The sequence below is a fragment of the Lontra canadensis genome, unplaced genomic scaffold (genome assembly GCF_010015895.1).
Source record: "Lontra canadensis isolate GAN:19392208 unplaced genomic scaffold, GSC_riverotter_1.0 scaffold66, whole genome shotgun sequence".
Taxonomy (NCBI): Eukaryota; Metazoa; Chordata; class Mammalia; order Carnivora; family Mustelidae; genus Lontra; species Lontra canadensis.
Window position 1 is genome coordinate 11,177,366 of NW_022631060.1, and position 20,605 is coordinate 11,197,970.

General features: G+C 52.3%; 1 protein-coding gene and 1 non-coding gene across 4 annotated transcripts in view; both read right to left on the reverse strand.

Annotated features, from left to right (window-relative positions):
• Window positions 1-20,605, reverse strand: part of AP2A2 (adaptor related protein complex 2 subunit alpha 2) — a 79,691-nt gene that overhangs the window by 38,773 nt on the left and 20,313 nt on the right. For all 3 annotated transcript variants that reach the window (XR_004385218.1, XM_032879812.1, XM_032879811.1), the window contains exon 2: window positions 6,374-6,442. Coding sequence is in view for 2 of the 3 variants with exons in the window: in XM_032879812.1 (XP_032735703.1) it covers window positions 6,374-6,442 (69 nt within the window). In the remaining variant the exon portion in view is untranslated. The remainder of the gene's footprint in view (window positions 1-6,373; window positions 6,443-20,605) is intronic.
• On the reverse strand, window positions 1,407-1,532 carry LOC116880641. Its single transcript, XR_004385240.1, has one exon. It is a non-coding gene; the product is annotated as a U6atac minor spliceosomal RNA (small nuclear RNA).

Genomic DNA, 20,605 nt, shown 5'->3' on the forward strand with positions numbered 1-20,605 from the left:
ATCTGTCCGCTCGCGCCAGCGGCGGCAGGAACACACGTAGCTCCGACACCCGAAGGGCACACTTGAGTACGTTTCATTGTGCGTGAAGGTCTCGTGCAGCCGACTGTGGAACACGCCGGGAAGAGCACGGGCGAGGACAGACCCGCGCAGAGCCCGGGGCGCGCTGCAGCCGGAGCCGCGCACCCTCCCAGTGAGCGTCACGCTCCCCACAGAAAGCCGGGCTTTACTTCGGTCCTGCTACACCCGCAGTAACCTAAGGTCTTCGTGGGCACTTCTTTATTCACACGTGCACCCCTGGAACCTAGGGGCCACCCAGTGGTCACTCCAGTAGCGTCTACATCTGGGAAACTGCAGACGAGCAGAGACGAGCAGGGACGCGCTACCATCGGTCCTTGTCAACGCTACCTCAGCAGCTGTTTTCCAGTGGGCTCAAGACCGCGGGCCGGCCCACAGCACAGTAACTACCCCATTCCACCCCAAAACTCAGGGGCTTCGGTGACAAGCCCCAACTTCCTGCTAATGAGTATCCACAGGGTGGCCTCCAGCCAGAGCGGATCTAGGCCCATGCAGGTGCCTCTCCTCCTCTTTGCACAGTGGCACCCAAAGCATGTTCTCATGGAGGCGATGGGAAGACCCCCAAGGGGCGAGCGGCCACCAGCTTAGGTTTGAGAGTGGCACACGGCCACTGTCTACAGCCCGTGGGCCATGTCACATGACCAAGCCCCACACCTCTCCTCCAGCGGCAGAGCTCACCGGTGAAGCCATCGGCCTCCAGCTCTCTTGAAGGCAAGGCCTGGGATGATAGATGCAACTTTCTAGTGTTCCTGGGAGAGTCACGTTTCATCACCTTTTGTTTGCTGTCAAGTCCTTCATTCCACATGTATTTGTAACTCCCCAAGGAGGTCTCGTGCACAAAGATCACGTACATTTCCATACGTATCTGCCGCTCCTTTCCTCTGTTTCCGCACCTCTGGCCTCTCCTCCGGGATTGTTTCTGGCCTGAAGTACATCCTTCAGAATTTCGTGGGCTCCATTTTTGTCTGAAAAAGGTCCGTTTCAGCTTCATTCTTAGAAGACACAATGGCAGGGTACAGCCTCCAGCTGGTTGGTCAGCACGCGGCTGTCGGGCAGTCCGCCGTGCGCACCACCGCCTGGCAGCACAGGGCACCCCCCGCCTGGCTCCTCCCAGGACCACCCGGCGCCGCACGCCTGCATTCCCACAGTAACGCGTCTACACACACGTTTCACTGCAGTACGGTAAGTGTTATGCATTTTTTAAAAGATACACAAATTTATTAAAATACTGAAAATACCTAACAATCTTTTGAAGTCAGAAAAATAAATTGTCAATGCATAAAATCTAGAAAGGCAGAATTAGGAATTAGATTTCAAAGGATTTAGGAGGAAAAAAAGTGATGGTCAGATGACACGCCATAGGCGACAATGCCTCACCGGTGCTGGCGCTGCCAGGCCTGAGGGCTTCTTCCATCCTCATCAAGGGGATCGCAGACCTTCTCTCCTTCCACACACACGACTTCCTGCGATCTTAAAGCCGTCACATCCTCCCTCCTTTCCTCCTGGGACACTAATTACACCTCCCAGACGCTCTCAGCACAGCCCTCTGTCTCTGCAGCCTCCGTCTGCCCTCGTCTGTGCTGTATCCAGGCTCCTGTACCTGGGACGGGTTCGGTTCTCCCCTGTCATTCAGAGCACTAATCTCTCCGCAACCACGTGTGCTGCTTGAAATCCAGAGTCCTTCTTTCTGGTTACTGCAGGTCTCGGTTCTGGAAGGTCCACCTGGTCCTATCACGATTCGCCCCATCACCTTTCACACCAGAAGTCTCCTGCTCAAAAGTTAAAGCAAGCCTTTTCTTTAAAAATGGTAGACTGACTTCGGTACTGTGATCTGAAATCTGGTCTCAGACCCCCGGTAATTCTGTCTCTGCTTCTTGCTCGTGCCGTCCCGTGTGCGGTCACTACGACTGTATACTGGACATGCTGTGTGAGAAGTCGGGTCTAGGATTCATGTGCGCCCCTCCTGCAGGAGTCGTCTCCTCACCGAAGCCAGTGTGAAGTCTGAGGTTCTGTGGGGCACTCAGGGGCCCAAAGCCCCGCTGCACATCCATGACGGTCCACCCCTGCCCTGAGGGCCTTGCCTCTGAGAGTCTCAGTGTAACGTGGCAGGCTCTCCCCTTCTGGTGGGTTCCAGGCTTTGATCCTCTCCTGGAGCAGGGCTCCCACCCCCGCAGCTGCATCTGTCCTGTGCATGGTAGGACAGCTAGGAGCCTCCCTGACCTCTGCGCGCTAGACGGCAGCAGCGCACCGGCTCCCGGTGGTGACAGCAGCCCCCAGGTGTGGCCGTGTCCCCGGGAAGGCAAAAGCACGCTGACAGGCAGCACCGCTGTCGAATCTCACGGAGACCAAAGTGTCTGCCTCGCAGCTCGCTCGTCGGGGTTAGCAGCTGCTCGCAAGGCACAAACAGCTCAGGGCTGTCCTCACTTCTGTGGACACGACCTCTTCCTAGAGCAGCCTCAGGAAGCCCCTTTCTTCTTGTCACTCTGTTAGACTTTCCAAGTTCTGTGTACGACTGTGTCTTTCTGTTTTCCACAGAAGGCATGGCTGACGTCTGCACCGTCCAGCAAGGCGGCTTCCGGCCACACGCGGCTGCGGAGCCCGAAGCGTGGCCGGTCTGACCCGAGTGTGCTCTGAGCGCACAACCAGAGTCCAAAGACTCGCAAGGAAAACATGTAGGATGCCTCTTTGTCGGAAGAGAGACCTTTTCTGTTGACCACGCACTGCAACAACATTTTAGGCATACTAGACTGAGTAAATTAAAAGTAGGTTTCTTTAAGTTTTATTTTTTTGTTTTTTAGTAACGTCTGCACCCAGCGTGGGGCACAAACTCACAGCCCCAAGTCAAGCGTCACGTGCTCTTCTGACCGAGCCAGCCAGGTGCCCCCACAATTAGTTTCATCTGCTTCTCTTTTTTAAATGTGGCTACGAGAAAACTGAGACGCACGTGCAGGTCTCCATTAGTGACTTGCACTCCGTTTCTCCCGGACGGCGCAGACCTGACTTTGCTCATCCGCCCTAACAGTAGCAGGCGCCCCGGGGTGCGCGCTCCTGAAGACCAAGGTCGGTCTTCTCGCCTCTGTCACTGGTCAGGGCACACACATGCAGTAATGCCAGCTGCTTCACAGACGAGAGGGGAGCTCTTTCCCATATAGGACAGCTTAGCTCAGGCAGGCACGAGGAAAGAAGAAACAACAGAAGCCTTGTTTGCCCCCAAAACATTTACACAAAGAACCCGAAGACTTACCATCCGAAGGGCCATGAACTCTTTCTCCGTGACAACACGATTAACGCATATTAGGCATTCACTTTCTAGGAAGCAATTTTTACGCATCTCCAAACGTAGACGTAGCCCGTGCAGCAGACGCGGACCCTCCCTTCAGTTAAGGACCGGAGCTGCTGAGTGTGGTGAGCGGGCAGGGTCGGTCCTGTCCTGGGCTGCCTTCCCCGGCTTCGAGCCACAGCTGAGTAAGGGGATGCGACAAGGGCCCAGCCATTCCCACCCAATGCAGACGCCTCTAACAGGCAATCTGCACCACAAAGCTCCCTAACAGGCCAGCGGCTCCACAGGGCTCCTCCTCGGCCTGCCTGCAGCCCTCTCCCTCCCTTCACTTCTCACGGGCACTCCTCTCTCATAAATCCTGTGTCCTCCAAGCCCACCTCAGCGCCTGCTTCACAGAGAACCGGCCCGAGAAGATCACCAACACCGCACGTCGCAGCTGAGCAGACACAGGGGACATGATGCGACAAGCATCGGAGCAGGAAGACATCTGCAGGCGGGCAGAGCGCCCTCACTCCGGACCGCCACGTGCCGGCCCTTGGAGAGACAATGAAAGCCCTCACCCGAGAAGACCCATAGACAGCAAGCGAGCGCACAACACATGCCATCAGGGAAACGCACATTAAAACGAAAGCGAGACCCCCTCCTCCCAATAAATAAATCAATAAATCCGCAAAACAGTCGTGCGCTCCCTGTGCGCACCTGCCGGAATGGCCCAAAGCCAGCCCACGGGCGGCACCAGAGACCGGCTCATCTGTGTGGCTGGTGGGACCCACGGTGGGGCGGCCACTCTGGGAGACAGTCTGACGGCTTCTCACCCAACGACACACAGTCACCATCGCAATGAGAAGAAAAGACGTGGGGTGCAGAAATTCCATATGGAAGTTCGAGTTCACCCCCCGAGAGGACGGCCAGCACTCCAGAGACACCGTCCACCCGCCCCTTCTGCAAGCCCATAAGTCTTGTGCCGTAAAAACGGACCGTGCCTGCAACACCGGAGTCCTCTCTCGCAACATGTGCCCAGAGGAATTCCAGACGCCTATCACGGATCTGTCGGAACCAGCGGGCATGTACCGTGACTGCATAGATGCCTGCGAGGCAGCCAGTCGAAAGCAATGCAGAGGACCCACGACCCTGGCAGCGCCATCTGCCGTGGACCTGTCCCGCCGGCTGCCGGTCCAGAGACACTCGGGTCCAGGCTGTGGATCCAGACCTTCAGAGGCCCCCGCGTGTATGGAGTGGATGTGAGTGTGAGTGTGTACAGCCACAAGCGTGGCCGTGGCAGTGTGCTTGTGGGCACAGACTGGAGGAGGGGCGCGCTGCCGGCTCCCCCAGGGCCCTGAAGAGCTTCACTGGCTATGAAAGCCATGAACATGCTTGCTTCTCCTCAGAGCCAGTGTCCCGACACTCTGCAAGGGCAAGGCCAGCACAGGCTGCCTCCAGCCTCCTTGCCTGCCTCACCAGCACTTGCTCGTTGGACCTAGACTGCCCTCCCTCCTTCCCTGCCTTCCAAGGCCTGAGATTCTGAGCCATGTCCTATAGCCAGAACAACCCCTTTGCAAGTTCAGTTGCTTTTGTAGCAGAGGAGGGGCTAGGTCGGGGAGAGCTGTCAGCCGTAAGCCCTGAAATAAAGCAGTCGATGCAAAAAAAAAAAAGGAAAAGAAAACAATACTTTCCCTAGCACTCAACAGAGAAATACCCAAATTCCACTAGTTTTTGCATCACTTAATAACACAGGATATCCATTCTCAAGTCCTGAAAAGCCATCCATTCCTAGAAATTCTGCCCGCCACCCACCCCTACAGCTCTTGGACTCCGTCCTAGCCCTCTCCTCCACTCGCTAATTCTGGGCAGCCTCAGCCACTCTCGGGCTGCGCGGACACTTGAACCAGATCTCAAACCCAGAAAAAGTAAAGGTTTCAAACTAAGGGTCTCCAGTCAAGACTAAAATCCTACGCCAGACAGTTCTTCAAAATGGGGGTCTTTTCTCAGGGAAAGTGGCGGTCTACTGAGAGGGTTAGGTCACGTCCACTCCTCATCCACAAAGCCAAATGGGCTTCCTTAGGGAGCTGCTAATTACCTGCACCGAGACCCACAAGCAGCCTCCGGCGGTGCCTCTCTTCGAGACCTCCACCTTGAACCGGGTCAGGGACAAGGCTGGGTCCAGCGAGGGGCCACCTGACCTGGTTAATTCTACATGAGCTATCAGTGTCAAGAGCAACCAATGGCTTGACTTCAAACACATCTTACTTCTGGGGCACTGGGTGGCCCAGTCAGCTGACCGTCTGACCCTTTGATTTCACTCAGGTCCTGATCTCAGGGTTGCACGACCCAGCATTGGGCTCCGCGCTCAGCAGGGAATCTGCATGAGATTCTCTCCCTCTCCCTCTGCCCCTCACACTCACTCACTTGCTCACTCTTTCTGTCTCATAAATAAAAAAATAAAATCTTTTAAGCAGATTTCATTTTTTTAAAAAGATTTTATTTATTTATTTGACAGAGAAAGATACAGAGAGAGACGGAACACAAGCAGGGGGAGTGGGAGAGGGAGATGCAGGCTTCCCACAAAGCAGGGAGCCTGATGCAGGGCTCAATCCCAGGAGCCTGGGATCATGACCTGAGTCAAAGGCAGATGCTTAATGACTGAGCCACCCAGGCGCCCCAAACACATTTTAACTGTAACAGAGCCATGAGAGTAATCGTGCTCAGAACTTTGGTTTGAAAGAATTAAAATGGCATCAGAAGGCTACTCCCTGCTATATTAAATTTATAAAAGCCCATTTTGGGGGCGCCTCGGTGGCTCAGTGGGTAAGGCCTCTGCCTTTGTCTCAGGTCATGGTCTCAGGGTCCTGGGATCGAGCCCCGCATCGGGCTCTCTGCTCAGCGGGGAGCCTGCTTCCTTCTCTCTCTCTGCCTACCTGCCTCTCTGCCTACTTGTGATCCTCTGTCTGTCAAATAAATAAATAAAATCTTTAAAAAAAAAAAAAAGTCCATTTCATGAAAAAGATTGAACATACTTACCTTTAAATTTTGATCTAATGTTTGCCAGTTCCTTGTTTATTCTCTTTATTTCTGCTTCTTTACTTTTACCTAAAAAAAGAGAACACAAATACATTTTTACTTTAACTGATTTCTACGCAAACATCTGTCCCCTGACAAGACCAACACATCAGAATCAAAGGCAGAACCACTGCTTCTAGGAGGCAAGGAAAGAAGCAATCTCCCAACAGCCGAAACCAGCAGGGTAGTGGTTGGGACAGAAGCTGGGGCCTCACACAGGGCCCCCGGGTGAAAACAGGGCAAGTCCATAAAAGCACCACACAGGAAAGCAGCCACAACAGGACAGGAGGGTTCTACAGCGCCGTTTTCAATCCTTCCTTTTGCCACAGTTCTGGAACCGAGAGCACTCAAAACACCTGCTAAACACTTTCCACAGTGAGTCATTATCAGCTAAAAGTTTATTCCTAAAATTGACTGTTACTGCCACGGGCAATTTTTAAAAGTATGAAGTTTTAACTATACTATGCTTCTAATTTTCTCTATGAAATGCACTGACCTACGAAGTCTGGTAAATCCACTTCTACCATCTGGGAGGAAATCTGGGAAGTTTTCTGTACTACGTGTAAAGGAGATGGAGGGCGCGTCACACGCCTGACAGCCCTGGACACCGCAATGGACCCAACCCCACGACATCTGTGCACATGGAGCGTGTCAGAGGAAGAACAGCCATCAGACCATACTCAGGTTTACTCCACCTTGGCCAAGTGTGAAAAGGGAGGCCTAGAGAGCGTGGGAGACCTTCTAAGGGTGACACAGTTTAACAAGTACTGTAAAAATATAAGAAACAATTCCTCCCATGGGACACGGTGAGTTGTAGACGAGGGCACATCTCCGTAAACCCCCGACTACATGAGAGCAGGAACGAGGTTCACGATGGAGCACCGTCTCCGGGCTAGTCCTTGCACCACGACCGTGTTCGGAGGGGGGACAAAGGCCTCCAGAGCAGCCTCCCCACCCCCAGCACCCCCAGCCCCATGTGCTCTACAGCTGTCCTGACACAGGGCGCAACCGTGTCCTCCTCTGAGATGCTCTCCACATGCTCAGCCCTCCTTTGCCTCCCCTCGTGGAACTTATGTCACCTCCTCCAGCAAAGCAACCTCCTCCTGTCCGGGACACTCCGAGAACATCATTCTTTTACTACCAACTCGCTAAAACACAGCACCCTTGAAAGCCCCTGGCAGAGCAGCTGGTCAGGACAGGGCCATGTGGCCTCTCACTCAGCAGGCGCCATCTGAGTGCCAGGACGTAGGCTAAAATGACACCTCCTGCCTTGGGGAGTCACTGTTCCAGGCGGGGGGAGGGCAGGAGAACTTTAACAGAACAAGCACGGCGGCCGGCTCTGGGGAGCAAGGGGCGCAGGCAGACTGGGAGGGGGAATCCAGGCACCGACACCGGCCCTGATGTCACGCAGGCCAGAGCCGGTCGTGGGAGTAACAGAAGGAGCAGCCAAAGGCTCCCTGAAGGGTCGGGGAAGGGACGGGGGAACAGGTGAGAGCAGTGGGCTTTAATGGCCCAGGGTGGCAGGTCAAGGGCCAACTGTTTTTTTTTTTTTTAAGATTTTATTTATTTGACAGAGATCACAAGCAGGCAGAGAGGCAGGCAGAGAGAGAGGAGGAGACAGGCTCCCGCTGAGCAGGGAGCCCGATGTGGGGCTCGATCCCAGGACCCTGAGATCATGACCTGAGCCGAAGGCAGAGGCTTAACCCACTGAGCCACCCAGGCGCCCCGGGGGCCAACTGTTTCTTAAACCATCCTTCAACAGGGTTATCTTTGCCAAACTAGGCTTTCCGGACCTGGCGCAAATGGCCACGTACACGGTATCCCGGCCGCCCCCTGCTGACGACAGGCAGCTTCACCCACAGCAAACCGCTGTGCAGGCGTGTGCAGCTGAGCGTGCCCGTGTGCGAGCACGGATGTGTGTCTGGGTGTGAGCGTGCACCCGCGAGTGCGCACCCGTGACCCCTCGTGCACGCGTGCTTCTCACTCGGCGTACAGGGATCCGCTTCCGCCCGGCCGCACCTACGCGGCCCTATAGGGCCGGAGAGCCCGAGGGGCAGGAACCTGTCCTGTGCAGCCGAAGGGGTCAGTCCGGAGCGGAGCTCAGGGAAACCCTGGGCGGCGGTGGGGAAGAAGTGACGCTAAATGAGCGGGACCGGCTTTCGTAGGAGCCGCAGGTATTAGCTGGGACTGGAAAAGCGTTAAGTAAAACTAGAAGCACGTGAAGCAAGAGGAGTTACCACCAGGACAGATGGAAAAACACGAGTGAGTCGGGCGCCGGCTGCAGAACAGGACCGAGGGGGCGGCGGTGGCGGCCTCGCACCCAGAGCTTCCTCGCCGCGGACGCTTCACAGCAAACACACGACCACGCACTTCTGTCCCACCACGGCCGGCGAGGCGTCCCTGGACAGGGGCACGGGCACACGCGCGCGAGGCCCGACTCGCTGCTCGGGGGCAGCTGCAGTCACCCGCCAGCGCACTCCTTCCCCGGGAAAACCCCCGAGGCCACAGGACTCCATGCAGCTCATCCGGCAAGGTCAGAGAGAGGAGAGGGGTCGGCCCGCGGGACGGGAGGGAGGGAGGCCCGAAGCGGACCGGCGCGAGCTCAGAAGGCTGTGCGTGGGGCCCAGGGGAGCTGCAGCCGCCGCCCGCCGCGCGCAGGCCGGGGCCTGCTCCGAGTCCCGCTGAGCAGCAGACGAGCGGCAGGTCGGGGAAGGCCCAGGGAAGCAGGGCAGGGCCGGGAACCTGCGGAAGCGGTCACCGAGGCAGCAGCCGGGGAGCGCTGCGCGGAAAAGCCCCCCCGACCCTGGCCTCCACCATCCGCTCAGAAAACTGCCCTCACATAGGCATCAGCCACAGCGAGTACCGGGCTCACCTCCCACAGGAGCAGACGTCAGAACAGAGGCCGCGGGAGCAGAACAGCAGCCCCATGAACAGGGAAAGTGCCTCGGGAAGCAAGCAACAGCAGAGCCCTCTCCTTCAAAGCATGCGGAGAGACCCGAAGAAAACAGTCCACTAGAAAAATTCAGGTATCAGGTAACAGAAGTCAAGTAAATTAGAAATTAAAAAAACCATTCCAGAAACGAAGACTAACCCAGAAGGAATACGAGAACAGATGAACAGAGGTCTTGGCAGGAGAAGACACAAGGAACGTTACTGACACCACGCAGAAACGAAGGACGCGATAAAGGACTCAAGAAAAAAGTCATGAACGCAGAAGTGGAGCGAGACACACCCTGGGGCCAGCAGGAGCCCCGAAGGAAAAGGCGAGCGCGGCAGCAGGACAGACTACAGCCGTCACCCAGAGGCCTTCCTGAAACCTCCACACCTGTACCTGGGAGTCCTGACCCCAAACAACACAACCGACACCTACTGTAATGACAGTGCCCGACGGCAAAGGGAAAAATCCTCTGAACACCCAAGAGGCGCAAGCAGCTCACGCGAGAAGGAAAATCGAAGACACTCGGAGTCTGGCCCCGCCCCGCCACAGAAGCAAAGACGTGACGGCCGAGCCCTGCGAAAGGAGACGTGCGACCGGGACTCTCCATCCAGCACAGCCAGCCCCCAGCGCGCCCGGCGCAAACCTCACCGAGAGCGAGGGTCCAGAGCACATGGGCGTGCAGGCCCCGGCGACACTCCACGGCAGCGAGCGTGCACCGAGGGGGCACCGAGGCTTCCAGGGACAGCGAAGGAGCTGCACGGAGGTGTGGGAAGGGGAAAGCACGCAGGCGGCAGCACAAACACGAAGCACTGCCGCGGCCGGGCGGGGCAGGAGCGGTGCCGGGCCGGGTGTCCCCTGTCACCACACGGATGGTGGCAGGCTCAGAGCCTGTCACGGTGCAACAGGATGAAGGTCACGAGGGGTCAGGATGTAGCCTACCCAGGCACCCCCAGCGTCCTCGAGATCCTGGGGCGGACGAGCTTCCGGAGAAAAGCCCAGCTGTCCCGACCTGAGCTGGAGCCCACAAGGGCCTCGTGAGGCATTTTCCCCCCGAGATGCGCACGTGTGTCCCCTCCAGCTGTCCTCGGAGGAGGCTCAGAACAAGACGATGTTGGGTGGCCATGCGCACCCCCACCTCCAGGCTGTGCTCCGGGAGCACCATGTCACACTACAGGAAGCCAGGCTTCCCGGCAGGACTGCCGAACCCACGACTGGGCGAGGCCCACGGCAAGCCTGGACTGGACGAGGACTATCGAGGAGCGCACACCACCAGGGCCACGTCGGGAACACTCGGCACCCAACGGAGAGACGCCATTAGCCAAAGCGGGGACAGCCCGAGCTTCAGAAAGGATAAAAAGTGCAGTGGCCAAAATTCACAAAAACATTTAAATCCATGAGTTCAAAATTTTATTTAAAAAAAAGCACCTCATTCGTTGAGGATATCAAGGAACCAATGAACTTGGAAACTAGGCACTGGAAGGGAAGAGTCAAGCAGCTGTCGTGCCTCTTCCACATGAAGCGCCCCAGGGCAGCCGCTCAGGAAGGGAAGGGGCTCTCGGTCCGAGCATCCCAACACACCCATGGAAGGGATGAGACGACCACCATCTGGTGCCCTCCCAAAGGACTGCCTGGGACCGAGCAGGGAGGCGCACAGCGGCTAGGTCACAGGCGTCAGCAGACAGCACGAGCCCCCCAGAACAGGAGGGCAGCACCTCGAGTCTGGCCACGGTGTCAGCTACATGTGATCTGGCCTCCGTCCCCAGCTGACAGACGGCCAAGAGCACGGGGACCCCACTAGGGGTTCCCAACGTACTGCCCCTTACACATCCCGGGTCTTCAACAGACTGCTGTGAGGAAAAGGCAGGAACGCAGATTGAAATATGAAAAAGCAGGAAATGCTTAGAAACGGGCAGACCGAAGCACAGCGCTCAGGAGGCGCCCGTGTGAGACCCGTAAGGGTGCAAAGGCACCCAACAATGGCAGTAGGTTTGGGGGAGGTCAATGGGAAAGGGCACATGGAAGGGCCTCTGGGGCCATCACCCCGGTGGAGGTGACAAGGGTGTTCACCTTGTCATAGCCTGTGAATCTGAAGGCACAGGTTTCCCGGGATGCCTCCTGTTTTACTGCACAGCGAAGAGAACAGAAGAGGAGACTGCCTAGTGAGGCAGTGGACCCGAGTGCAGGGATGTTCACGCTGAAGCTGGACGCTGCCCTGCCCCGGGCTGGGTCCTCGGGTGCATCTGACCACAGCTTCCCCCGCACGAAAGCCGAGTCTCTTCCATGGGCGCAGGGTGCCATCCACGCCTCCAGCACAGCCTGCGCACGAGGCCCCGCGCACTGTGCATCACCCTCCCCGTTAAGGGGGGACCCAAAGAGATTCTCCAGAACCCCTAGCCATGCCCTTCTCCCCCCACCCTGAGTCCTCCGTAGCTGCGTCCCCTCCCCCTCCCCCTTCCAACTAAGCAGTGAGGATGGCAGCCTCAAGAAACCCCCCAACCTCTCCGAACAGGGTGGGGTGCCCCTCGTGCCTGCTGCCACAGTGACCTCAGTCTCCCAGGCACTTCCTGTCCCTGCCCCCAACCTGATCCTCTCCCACCTCAACAGCCTTGCACAGGCACCCCCGCCACAGGGCTGGCTGGCGACCAACAGGGACAAAGGAGGCTGGGCAGGATGAATGGGGCTCCCTCTCGAGGGGAGGAGCCCATCAGCCCACGCAGGGCTCCCAGCAAGAGGGGAACTCACAGTGGAGGGCCCGGTGCGGGAGCCTCCCTGGGCTCAGGTTTAGGCCAGTCCACCCAAATCACTGGACTGGGCCCGGACTACGGCCCAGGGCCACCATCTCACACAGAGACACCACCATGGAGGCCAAGGAGCACCAGCCCTCACAACACAGCCCACAGATGGAGCCCTTAACTGGACACGGGGCAACTGACTCCGCTGAGCAAGGCTATCCCCAAGTGTCAACCCTGAAAACGCCAAAGGGGAATTCCACCTGCTGCACTGGGCTCGAACGTGCCGGTCTAAGGTAAGTTTTAAAGGAAACCTAGGGGCGCCTGGATGGCTCAGAGGGTCAAGCCTCTGCCTTCGGCTCAGGTCATGATCTCAGGGTCCTGGGATCGAGTCCCTCATCAAGTTCTCTGCTCAGCGGGGAGCCTGCTTCCCCCTCTCTCTCTGCCTGCCTCTCTGCCTGCTTGTGATCTCTGTGGGTCAAATAAATAAAATCTTTTTAAAAAAATAAAAAAATAAAAAATAAAGGAAATCTAGTATGACTGCAAGTGACCAATAATCCACATAAGGGTTAACACATTCAAACTAACAGGATGTCCTAAATTCACCAAAATGCCCCTTCTGCGGCGCACCATCAGTTCACCATTCTCCATGACGTGAGGACATCGCAGGGCAACCTGTCCACCGGGGTTGGGCAAGGGCTGCCCTGGCAAAGGCTAGTTCCTGCTCACTCAGACTGTACCTCTCTCCAGGCAGAGGACCCCAAGAGCCACCACGCCACCCCCCACTGCGGGAGCAAATCATCTTTTCAGATGAAGCATTAGCTTTCATGATGGGGAGAGGTTTACTGCCCACCCCGACTTCAAAAACCAATTTCCGAAGGGAAAATTTGTCGACAAGAGTAACTGGACTGGAGCAATGAGCCTCACCGGGCTTGACCTGCTCCACGGTGAAGACATTCTGGTCTCTGCCACCCTGTGTGTCTCTATCTAAACGCAGCAGGTCAGGCAGCCGCTGAGGGCACTGAGCTCCTAGCAGGCAATCCGACCACAGTGAACTTAGAGCTCTGCGAGCTAATGAACAACCTGGACTAGCCCAAAACCACTGCCCAAAAACGAGCTACAATTTGTGCCCAGCAATAGCAAAGAACGCACTCTGCGGACAGGCTTCGATAAAGGCTCCTGGGTTTTCAGAATTACCGCCCCGGTCATTCTTCTGGAATAACGTGCTGGTTAATGATTTCTTCTTGTTTGCGTGCTGAACTAATCAACTGGCAGTATTGTGTTCTGTGACCCCAACTTTGGAAACGGAGAGTACAGGAGCCCATCACAACTTACCAAAGATACCAAACCACTAAAACGTAAAGGTAGTAAGTATGAAATTTACAATAAAATTTGGTCTAAATAGAGAACTTTGGTCTATGTATAAATGATTTCACTAAGTAAACCTAAAGCCCAAAATTTACCAAACAAAAGCCTATTTTTTTTTAAGTTTATTTATTTTCAGTAATCTCTACACCCAACGTGGGGCTGGCACTCGACCCCAAGATCACGAGTCACACACTCTCTGTCTGAGCCAGGCACACATCCCCAAAAGCCCATTTCTGAAGGAAGATACTGTTGCTGAAGTTGCGCGGAAGGTGCGAGCACGGGGGCCCACGAGGTCGGCAATCGAGCCAGGACCGGAATGCTGCCCCATGTCTCCGCGGCTGTGTGGCCTTGCCGTGCCTCAGTTTCTCCTTCATTACATGGGACTGCCATCCACCAACGTGCTGGAATGAGGACCACACAGGGTAACAAGCAAAAAGTGCACACAGCGCGGTGAGCGCAGAAGCGTGTAGGAATCATCATCAGGGACATTCTGCACATTTTCTCTTTACTCATGTGCAGGAAGAGGGGGTCTCAGCACAGAAACCCTCAGCGACAACACATCAGAAGAAAAGACTTCAAAGGTCAAAGTCGCTCTGCCACAGAAGATAAAGACACTCTGAACTCTGACAAATGGAGAACCGGACCGTCTTTTCTTCACTGAATATAGCTGACACACAATCGTGTTAGCTTCAGGAATACAACACAGGGATTCAACATTTATATACATTCAAAAGTGACTGTCCCCGGGGCACCCGGCTGGCTCGGTCAGGTACGCGTCTGACTCCCGGCTTTAGACCCAGTCGGGATCTGCCAGGTGGTGAGATGGGGCCCCAGGCCACACGCCCAGCCGGGCATCTGCTTGACACACACTCATGTGTGGCTCCTGCACTCACATGCTCTTTCTCTCTGTAATGTTTTTAGAAAAGGGATCTCCACTATAACCCTAGCTGCCGTCTGTCATCCTACTAAGCGGTTACATATTATCAGCTATACATTACATCCCCATGTCTGATTTATTTTGTAACTGCTAGTCTGTTCCTTTTAACCCCCTTCCCCTTTTCTGATCAAGCCCCAACCTCCTCCAAGGCAACCACCAGTATGTTCTGGTATTTTTTTTCCAAGATTTATTTGGGAGAACGTGTACCTCCAAGCAGGGAGGAGGGCAGAGGGAAAGGGAGAGAAAGAGACAACCCCAAGCATACTCTGCACTGAGAGCAGAGCCCAACCCAAGCTCGACTCAGGCCCTAAGACCATGACCTGAGCTGAAATCAAGAGTCGGACGCTCAGGGGGTTAAGCCTCTGCCTTCGGCTCAGGTCATGATCTCAGGTCCTGGGATCGAGCCCCGCACCGGGCTCTCTGCTCCGCGGGGAGCCTGCTTCCCCCTCCTCTCCGCCTGCCTCTCCGCCTGCTTGTGATCTCCGTCAAATAAATAAATAAAATCTTTAAAGAAAAAGAATGTAGCCTTAAAAAAAAGGGGGGGTCAGACGCTCAACCAAACGAGCCACCCAGGTGCCCCCGTTTTGTTGGTTTTTTTAATACTCTATTTAATACTCTATTTTTCTGAGAGCGAGAACAAGCGGGGAGGAGAGGCGGAAGCAGAGGGGAAGCAGGCTCCTGGCCGAGCAGGGAGCCCGATGCGGGGCTCGATCCCAGGACCCTGGATCACCCCCTGAGCTGAAGGCGGAGGCTCAACAGAGTGAGCCATCCAGGCGCCCCTAAAGTTTCGTTTCTTTAAGTAATCTCTATGCTCCACGTGGGCCTCAAACTTACAACCTCAAGACCGAGGGTCTCACGGCCCGCTGACCAAGCCAGCCAGATGCCCCCGTCTTCTCACTTTCCTGATAGCATTCCGAAGCATGAAAGTTCTAACTCTGATGAAGTCTAATTTTCTTGTCACTTATACTTCTGTCATGTATCTGAGAAGCCGTTTCCCAAGGTCACCAAAATTTACTTCTATATTTTCTTGTAAGAGTTCCATAGCTTTAGCTTTTGCGTTTAGGCCTATGATCCGTTTTGAGTTAATTTTTGCGTATAGTGTGAGGCAGGGGTTAATTTCATTCTTTTATGCATGGATGTCCAGTTCTCCCAGCACCATTAGTTAAAAGACGATTCTCTTCCCTCACTGAACTGGCACTTGGCACTCTTGTCAAAAATCAAATGACCAAAAATGTAAAATGTATATGTATTTTACATTAATCTATACCTATCATTATACCATAACGACATTGTCTTGATTACTTTGTATTACGTTTTGGAAAAGAGAAGTGAATCCACCAACTTTGCTTATCCTTTCCAAGACTAATCTGACGACTATGAGTCCCTTGAATTTCTATGTGAATTTTAGAATCTGCTTATCTCAAGGCGAGGGGGAGGGGGAACCTAGGATTTTTTTTTTAATAAGGGTGCACTAAATCCCTAGGTTAATTGGGGATTATTGGTGTCTCCCAATCCACACACATGGGGCGTCCTTAAGGCGCCTTTACTGCCTTTCAACAACTGTCTGCAGTTAACTGTACAAGCCTCACTTGCTGCTACAACTTACTCTTCCAGTTTATCCTGGGGCTCCAACTCGCAACCCTAAGGGTGAGAGTTATGTGCTCCGCCGCCTGAGCCAGGCAGGTCCTCCTGTATTTCGTTTTTTGATGCTATTATAGATAGGACAGTTTCCTTCATGGTTAGTATAGAGAAATACAATTGACTTTTCCCTATCGATGTTATATACCACAACCTTGCTCAACCCATTTGTAATTCTAACAGTTTTCTCCTGGATTCCTTAGGATTTTCTATACACAGAATGGTGGCAGCTCTACACGGGGTCCGTTCTCTTTCTTTCCAACCTGGATACCTTTTTCCCTTTCTCTTTTGTCACTGCCCAGGCTACAATCTCCAGGAGTAAACAGGAGCAGTGACAGCAGAAACATCCTTGTCATGTTCCTAATCTTAAAGGGAAACATTCGGTCTCTCACCATTAAGTCAGATCTTAGCTGTAGACGTTTCATAGATACCCTTTATCAAATCAAGACGTTCCCTCATATTTCTAGTTTGTTGAGTATTTCTATCCTAAGAGTGTATTTGCGGGACAGCTGGGTGGCCCAGTCAGTTAAGCATCTGCCTTCAGCCCAGATCATGATCACAGGATTAAAAAATAAATAAACTTAAAAAAAAACAAGACTTTAGCTTCTAGATTCACAACGGATTTTATACTGTAGTTTTCTTTCCTATAATGTGTTTGTCTGATCCTGTTATTAGGATAATAATTACCTCAGAGGGGTACCCGGGTGGCTCAGTGGGTTAAAGCCCCTGCCTTCAGCTCGGGTCATAGGTCCCAGGGTCCTGGGATCGAGCCCCACATCGGGCTCTCTGCTCAGCGGGGAGCCTGCTTCCCACCCCGCCCCCCGCCTGCCTCTCTGCCTACTTGTGATCTCTGTCTGTCAAATAAATAAATAAAATCTTTAAAAATAATAATAATTACCTCAGAATAAGTTGGAGAGTATTCCTTCCTCTTCTATTTCTTTTTTTTATGATTTTTTTCTAAATTTATTTATTTGAGAGAGAGAGAGAGTACATGCATGCACAAGCAGGGGGAGCAGCAGAGGGAGAGGAGGAAGCGGACTCCCAGCTGAGCAGGGAGCCCAACGTGGGGCTCGATCCCAGGACTCTGGGATCATGACCCAAGCTAAAGGCAGACCCTTAACCAACTGAGCCACCCAGGTGCCCTTCTATTTCTTTTCAAAGAGTGTGGGAAGGGTCAGAACTGTCTACTTGAGTGTTTGATAAAATTCACCAGTGATGCCATCTGGGCCAGGATTGATTCTTGTGCGAAATGTTTAAATTACTAATACAATTTCTTTACTTGTTATAAACCTATGCAGATCTTTTGTTTCTTCTTGAGTCAATTTCAGTTATTTGTGTCTTTCTACAAATTTCTCCATCTTATTTAAATTACCTAATTTTGGGGGGTGCCTGGGTGGCTCAGTTGTTAAGCATCTGCCTTCAGCTCAGGTCATGATCCCAGGGTCTAGGGATCGAGCCCCACATCAGGATCCCTGCCCGGCGGGAAGCCTGCTTCTCCCTCTCCCACTCCCCCTGCTTGCGTTCCCTCTCTTGCTGTGTCTCTGTCAAATAAATAAATAAAATCTTGAAAAAAAAATAAATTACTTAATTTTTGGTATACAATTATTCATAGCATGCCATTACAATACTTTTTATCTCTGCAAAGTCAGTAGTAATGTCCCTTCTTTCATTCTTGATTTCAGTAATTTGGAGTCTTTCCTTTTTTTCTTGGTCAGTCTAGCTAAAGGTTTGTCAGTTTTGCTGATCTTTTCCAAGAACCAATCTTTGATCTAATCTTTGTTATTTTCTTCTTTCTGCTTGCTTTGGGCTTCGTTTGCTCTTTTTTTTTTTTTCTGGATTCTTAAAGTGAAATATTAGGTTAATGATTTGAGATCTTCTTTCTTAAATAGGTATTTGCAGCTGTAAGTCTCCCCCCAGGCCCTGCCCTTACTGCATCCCTTACGTTTTGGCATATTGGGCTATTTTCATTTATCTTATTTTTTTACTCTCCCTTTGTTGAGGGAGATCATCAAGAAGATGAGATTCCCAGTTAACCGGAGAACTAGACGCAGGCAATCGGCACCTCCTGACCGCCATCCTGTCCTTGGAATGTAGGTTCCACTTGGCTTCTCCTCTCCCAAAAGCTGCAGCAAGTGTAGGGACAGCCTCGAGAGAGCGATGCGGTCCTGAGACCATCTGGACAGTACAGGGGACTGAAGCCAGTCAAGGCCTCTACGGAAACTTTGTAAGGAGCAGTGAGCAGACACAAAGACCCGTGAGTCCTGCAGCTGCTCACGCCGAGCCTCACTTGTAAGCTGTTTTGCTTATGAAACCCGCCGCCTACCACTCTGCAGCAGCCCGTTCTTCAGTCCGTCTCTCCCTGCCCTCCAAACAGAGCCTAGCATCCAACTACGCCCAGGAAGCTCCGAAGGAGCTTACAACCCAACACCCTGTGTCTTCTTCTGTGACATGGTGGCTCCTGAGGACAGTGTTTGATCTTCACATACTTGTGAATTTTCCAAATTTCCTTCTATTACTGATTTTTCTAATTTCATCCCATTGTGGCTGAAGAACATATTTTGTATGATTTCAATCCTTTTAAATTCACTGAGGCTTTTGTTTATGGGCTAAGATACGCTCTATGCTGAAGCATGCCCCCGGGCACTGGAGGAGAGGATGTGAACTCCGCTGGCTTTGGGTGGAAACAGTCCATAAATGTCAGGTCTGGCTGGTCTGCGGCGCGGAGTCTCTGTCCACTGCTAATCACGTCCGCTTGTGTGTGTGTTACTGAAAGGGGCGCACCGAAGTCTCCAATATCACAGTCATCTACTTCTCCCCTTTAGCTCATCACGAATTTCGTCTCTGTAGTTCGGGCTCTGTTATTAAGTGTGACTACATATGTTGATGTACCTTGAGAGAGTCACTCCTTACCATTATAAAATGTTCTTCTAGGTCTCTAAATTTTTGTCTTAACGTCTATTCTGTCTGATCCTAGCACAGCCCCTTAGGCTCTCTGGTTACTACTTAAAAGGCACATTATTTTTCTTCCTCTTACTTGTTGTCTTTTAATCTAAGGTGTCTTTTCAAGACAGTGTATAGATGGATTTTTTAAAAATCCATTCTGCCTATCTCTGCTTTTTTTATTTTTTTAAGAAGGCTCAACTCAAGAAGGCTTGAACTCACAACCCTGAGACCAAGACCTGAGATTAGAACAAGAGTCACTCAACCTACTGAGCCACCCAGGTGCCCCCATCTCTGCCTTTTAATTCAAGTGTTTAATCCGGTTACATCTAAAATAATTACTGATAAGGTAGGGTTCTTATCTACCATTTTGCTTATCTTTGATGTATCTTGTACCTCTGTTCCTATATTCTTCCCTTACGGTCTTCTTTTGTGTTAGATATTTTTAGTGCACCACTTTAATTCCCTTGTTTCTTTTTCTGTACTTTTTTAGCGACTTTCCTAGTAGTTGCCTAGACATTATAATTAACACCTTAACTTAAACCAATCCAATCTGGGTTAATATGAACTTAACTGTAATAGTACAGAAAAATTTTACTCCAATATACACTGTCTGCTCCCTTCCCCCTCCTTTGCACTACGGTAATACAAATTACCTCTTTATACATTAAAAGCCCATCAGTACAGTTCTATTTAAACTGTATTTAAATTAATTAAGATTGTCTTACGCAGTTTTCCTTTAAACCAGGTAAAAGACAAAAGGTCATTAAAAAAAAAAAAAAACTATGCTTTTAGACGTACCCACACAGTCGTCTTTGCCGCGGCTCTTCCTTTCTTCGTGGCCTCTATGACTTAACGCCCCTCGTTTCAGCCTGAAGCACTCCCTTTAGTATTTATTGTGGGGCAGGTGTGCGAACAACAAATTCCCTCTCTCTTGTTTACGTAATGATACCTTAATTTCTGCATGTCTGAAGGATGCTTTTGCTGTAGACACAAGTCTTGGCTGACAGGCATTTTCTTCCGCATTCTGTAGCTGTCAGCCACTGCCTTCTGAGCTCCACGGCTTCTGATGAGAAGTGAGCTGTGAATCTTGAAGGTCTCTCAAAAATGAGAAGTCACTTTCCTCACTGCTTTCCAGAATGTCCCCATGTCTTTGTCTTTCAACAGTTTGACTGTGACGTGTCTAGATACTGATCTCCTTAGATCAATCGTTCTGGGAGGTCATCTTGGATGCGCAGGTAAGTGTCTGAGACCGAATTCAGGGAGTTTACGTCTTCAAATAACCTTTGCGCACTTTTCTCCTATTCCTCTCTTTATGAGACTTTAATTATTACGGGTATATCAGTATGCTAGATGACGTCCCACAGATCTCCAAAGCTCTGTTCTTTTTTCTTTTAAGATTGTATTTATTTATTTATTTGAGAGAGAGTGAGCGAGCGAGAGAGAGAGAGAACTGGAGGGAGAAGCAGACTCCACTGCTGAGCAGGGAGCCCAATGCGGGGCTCAATCCCGGGACTCCAGTATCATGACCTGGGCCAAAGGCAGACATTTAATAGACTGAGCCACCGAGGTGCCCCTGTTCATTTTTTCTTTGTTCTTTTTTTCTTTCTGTTCCTCAGACTGGATTTATACTTACCTTGATA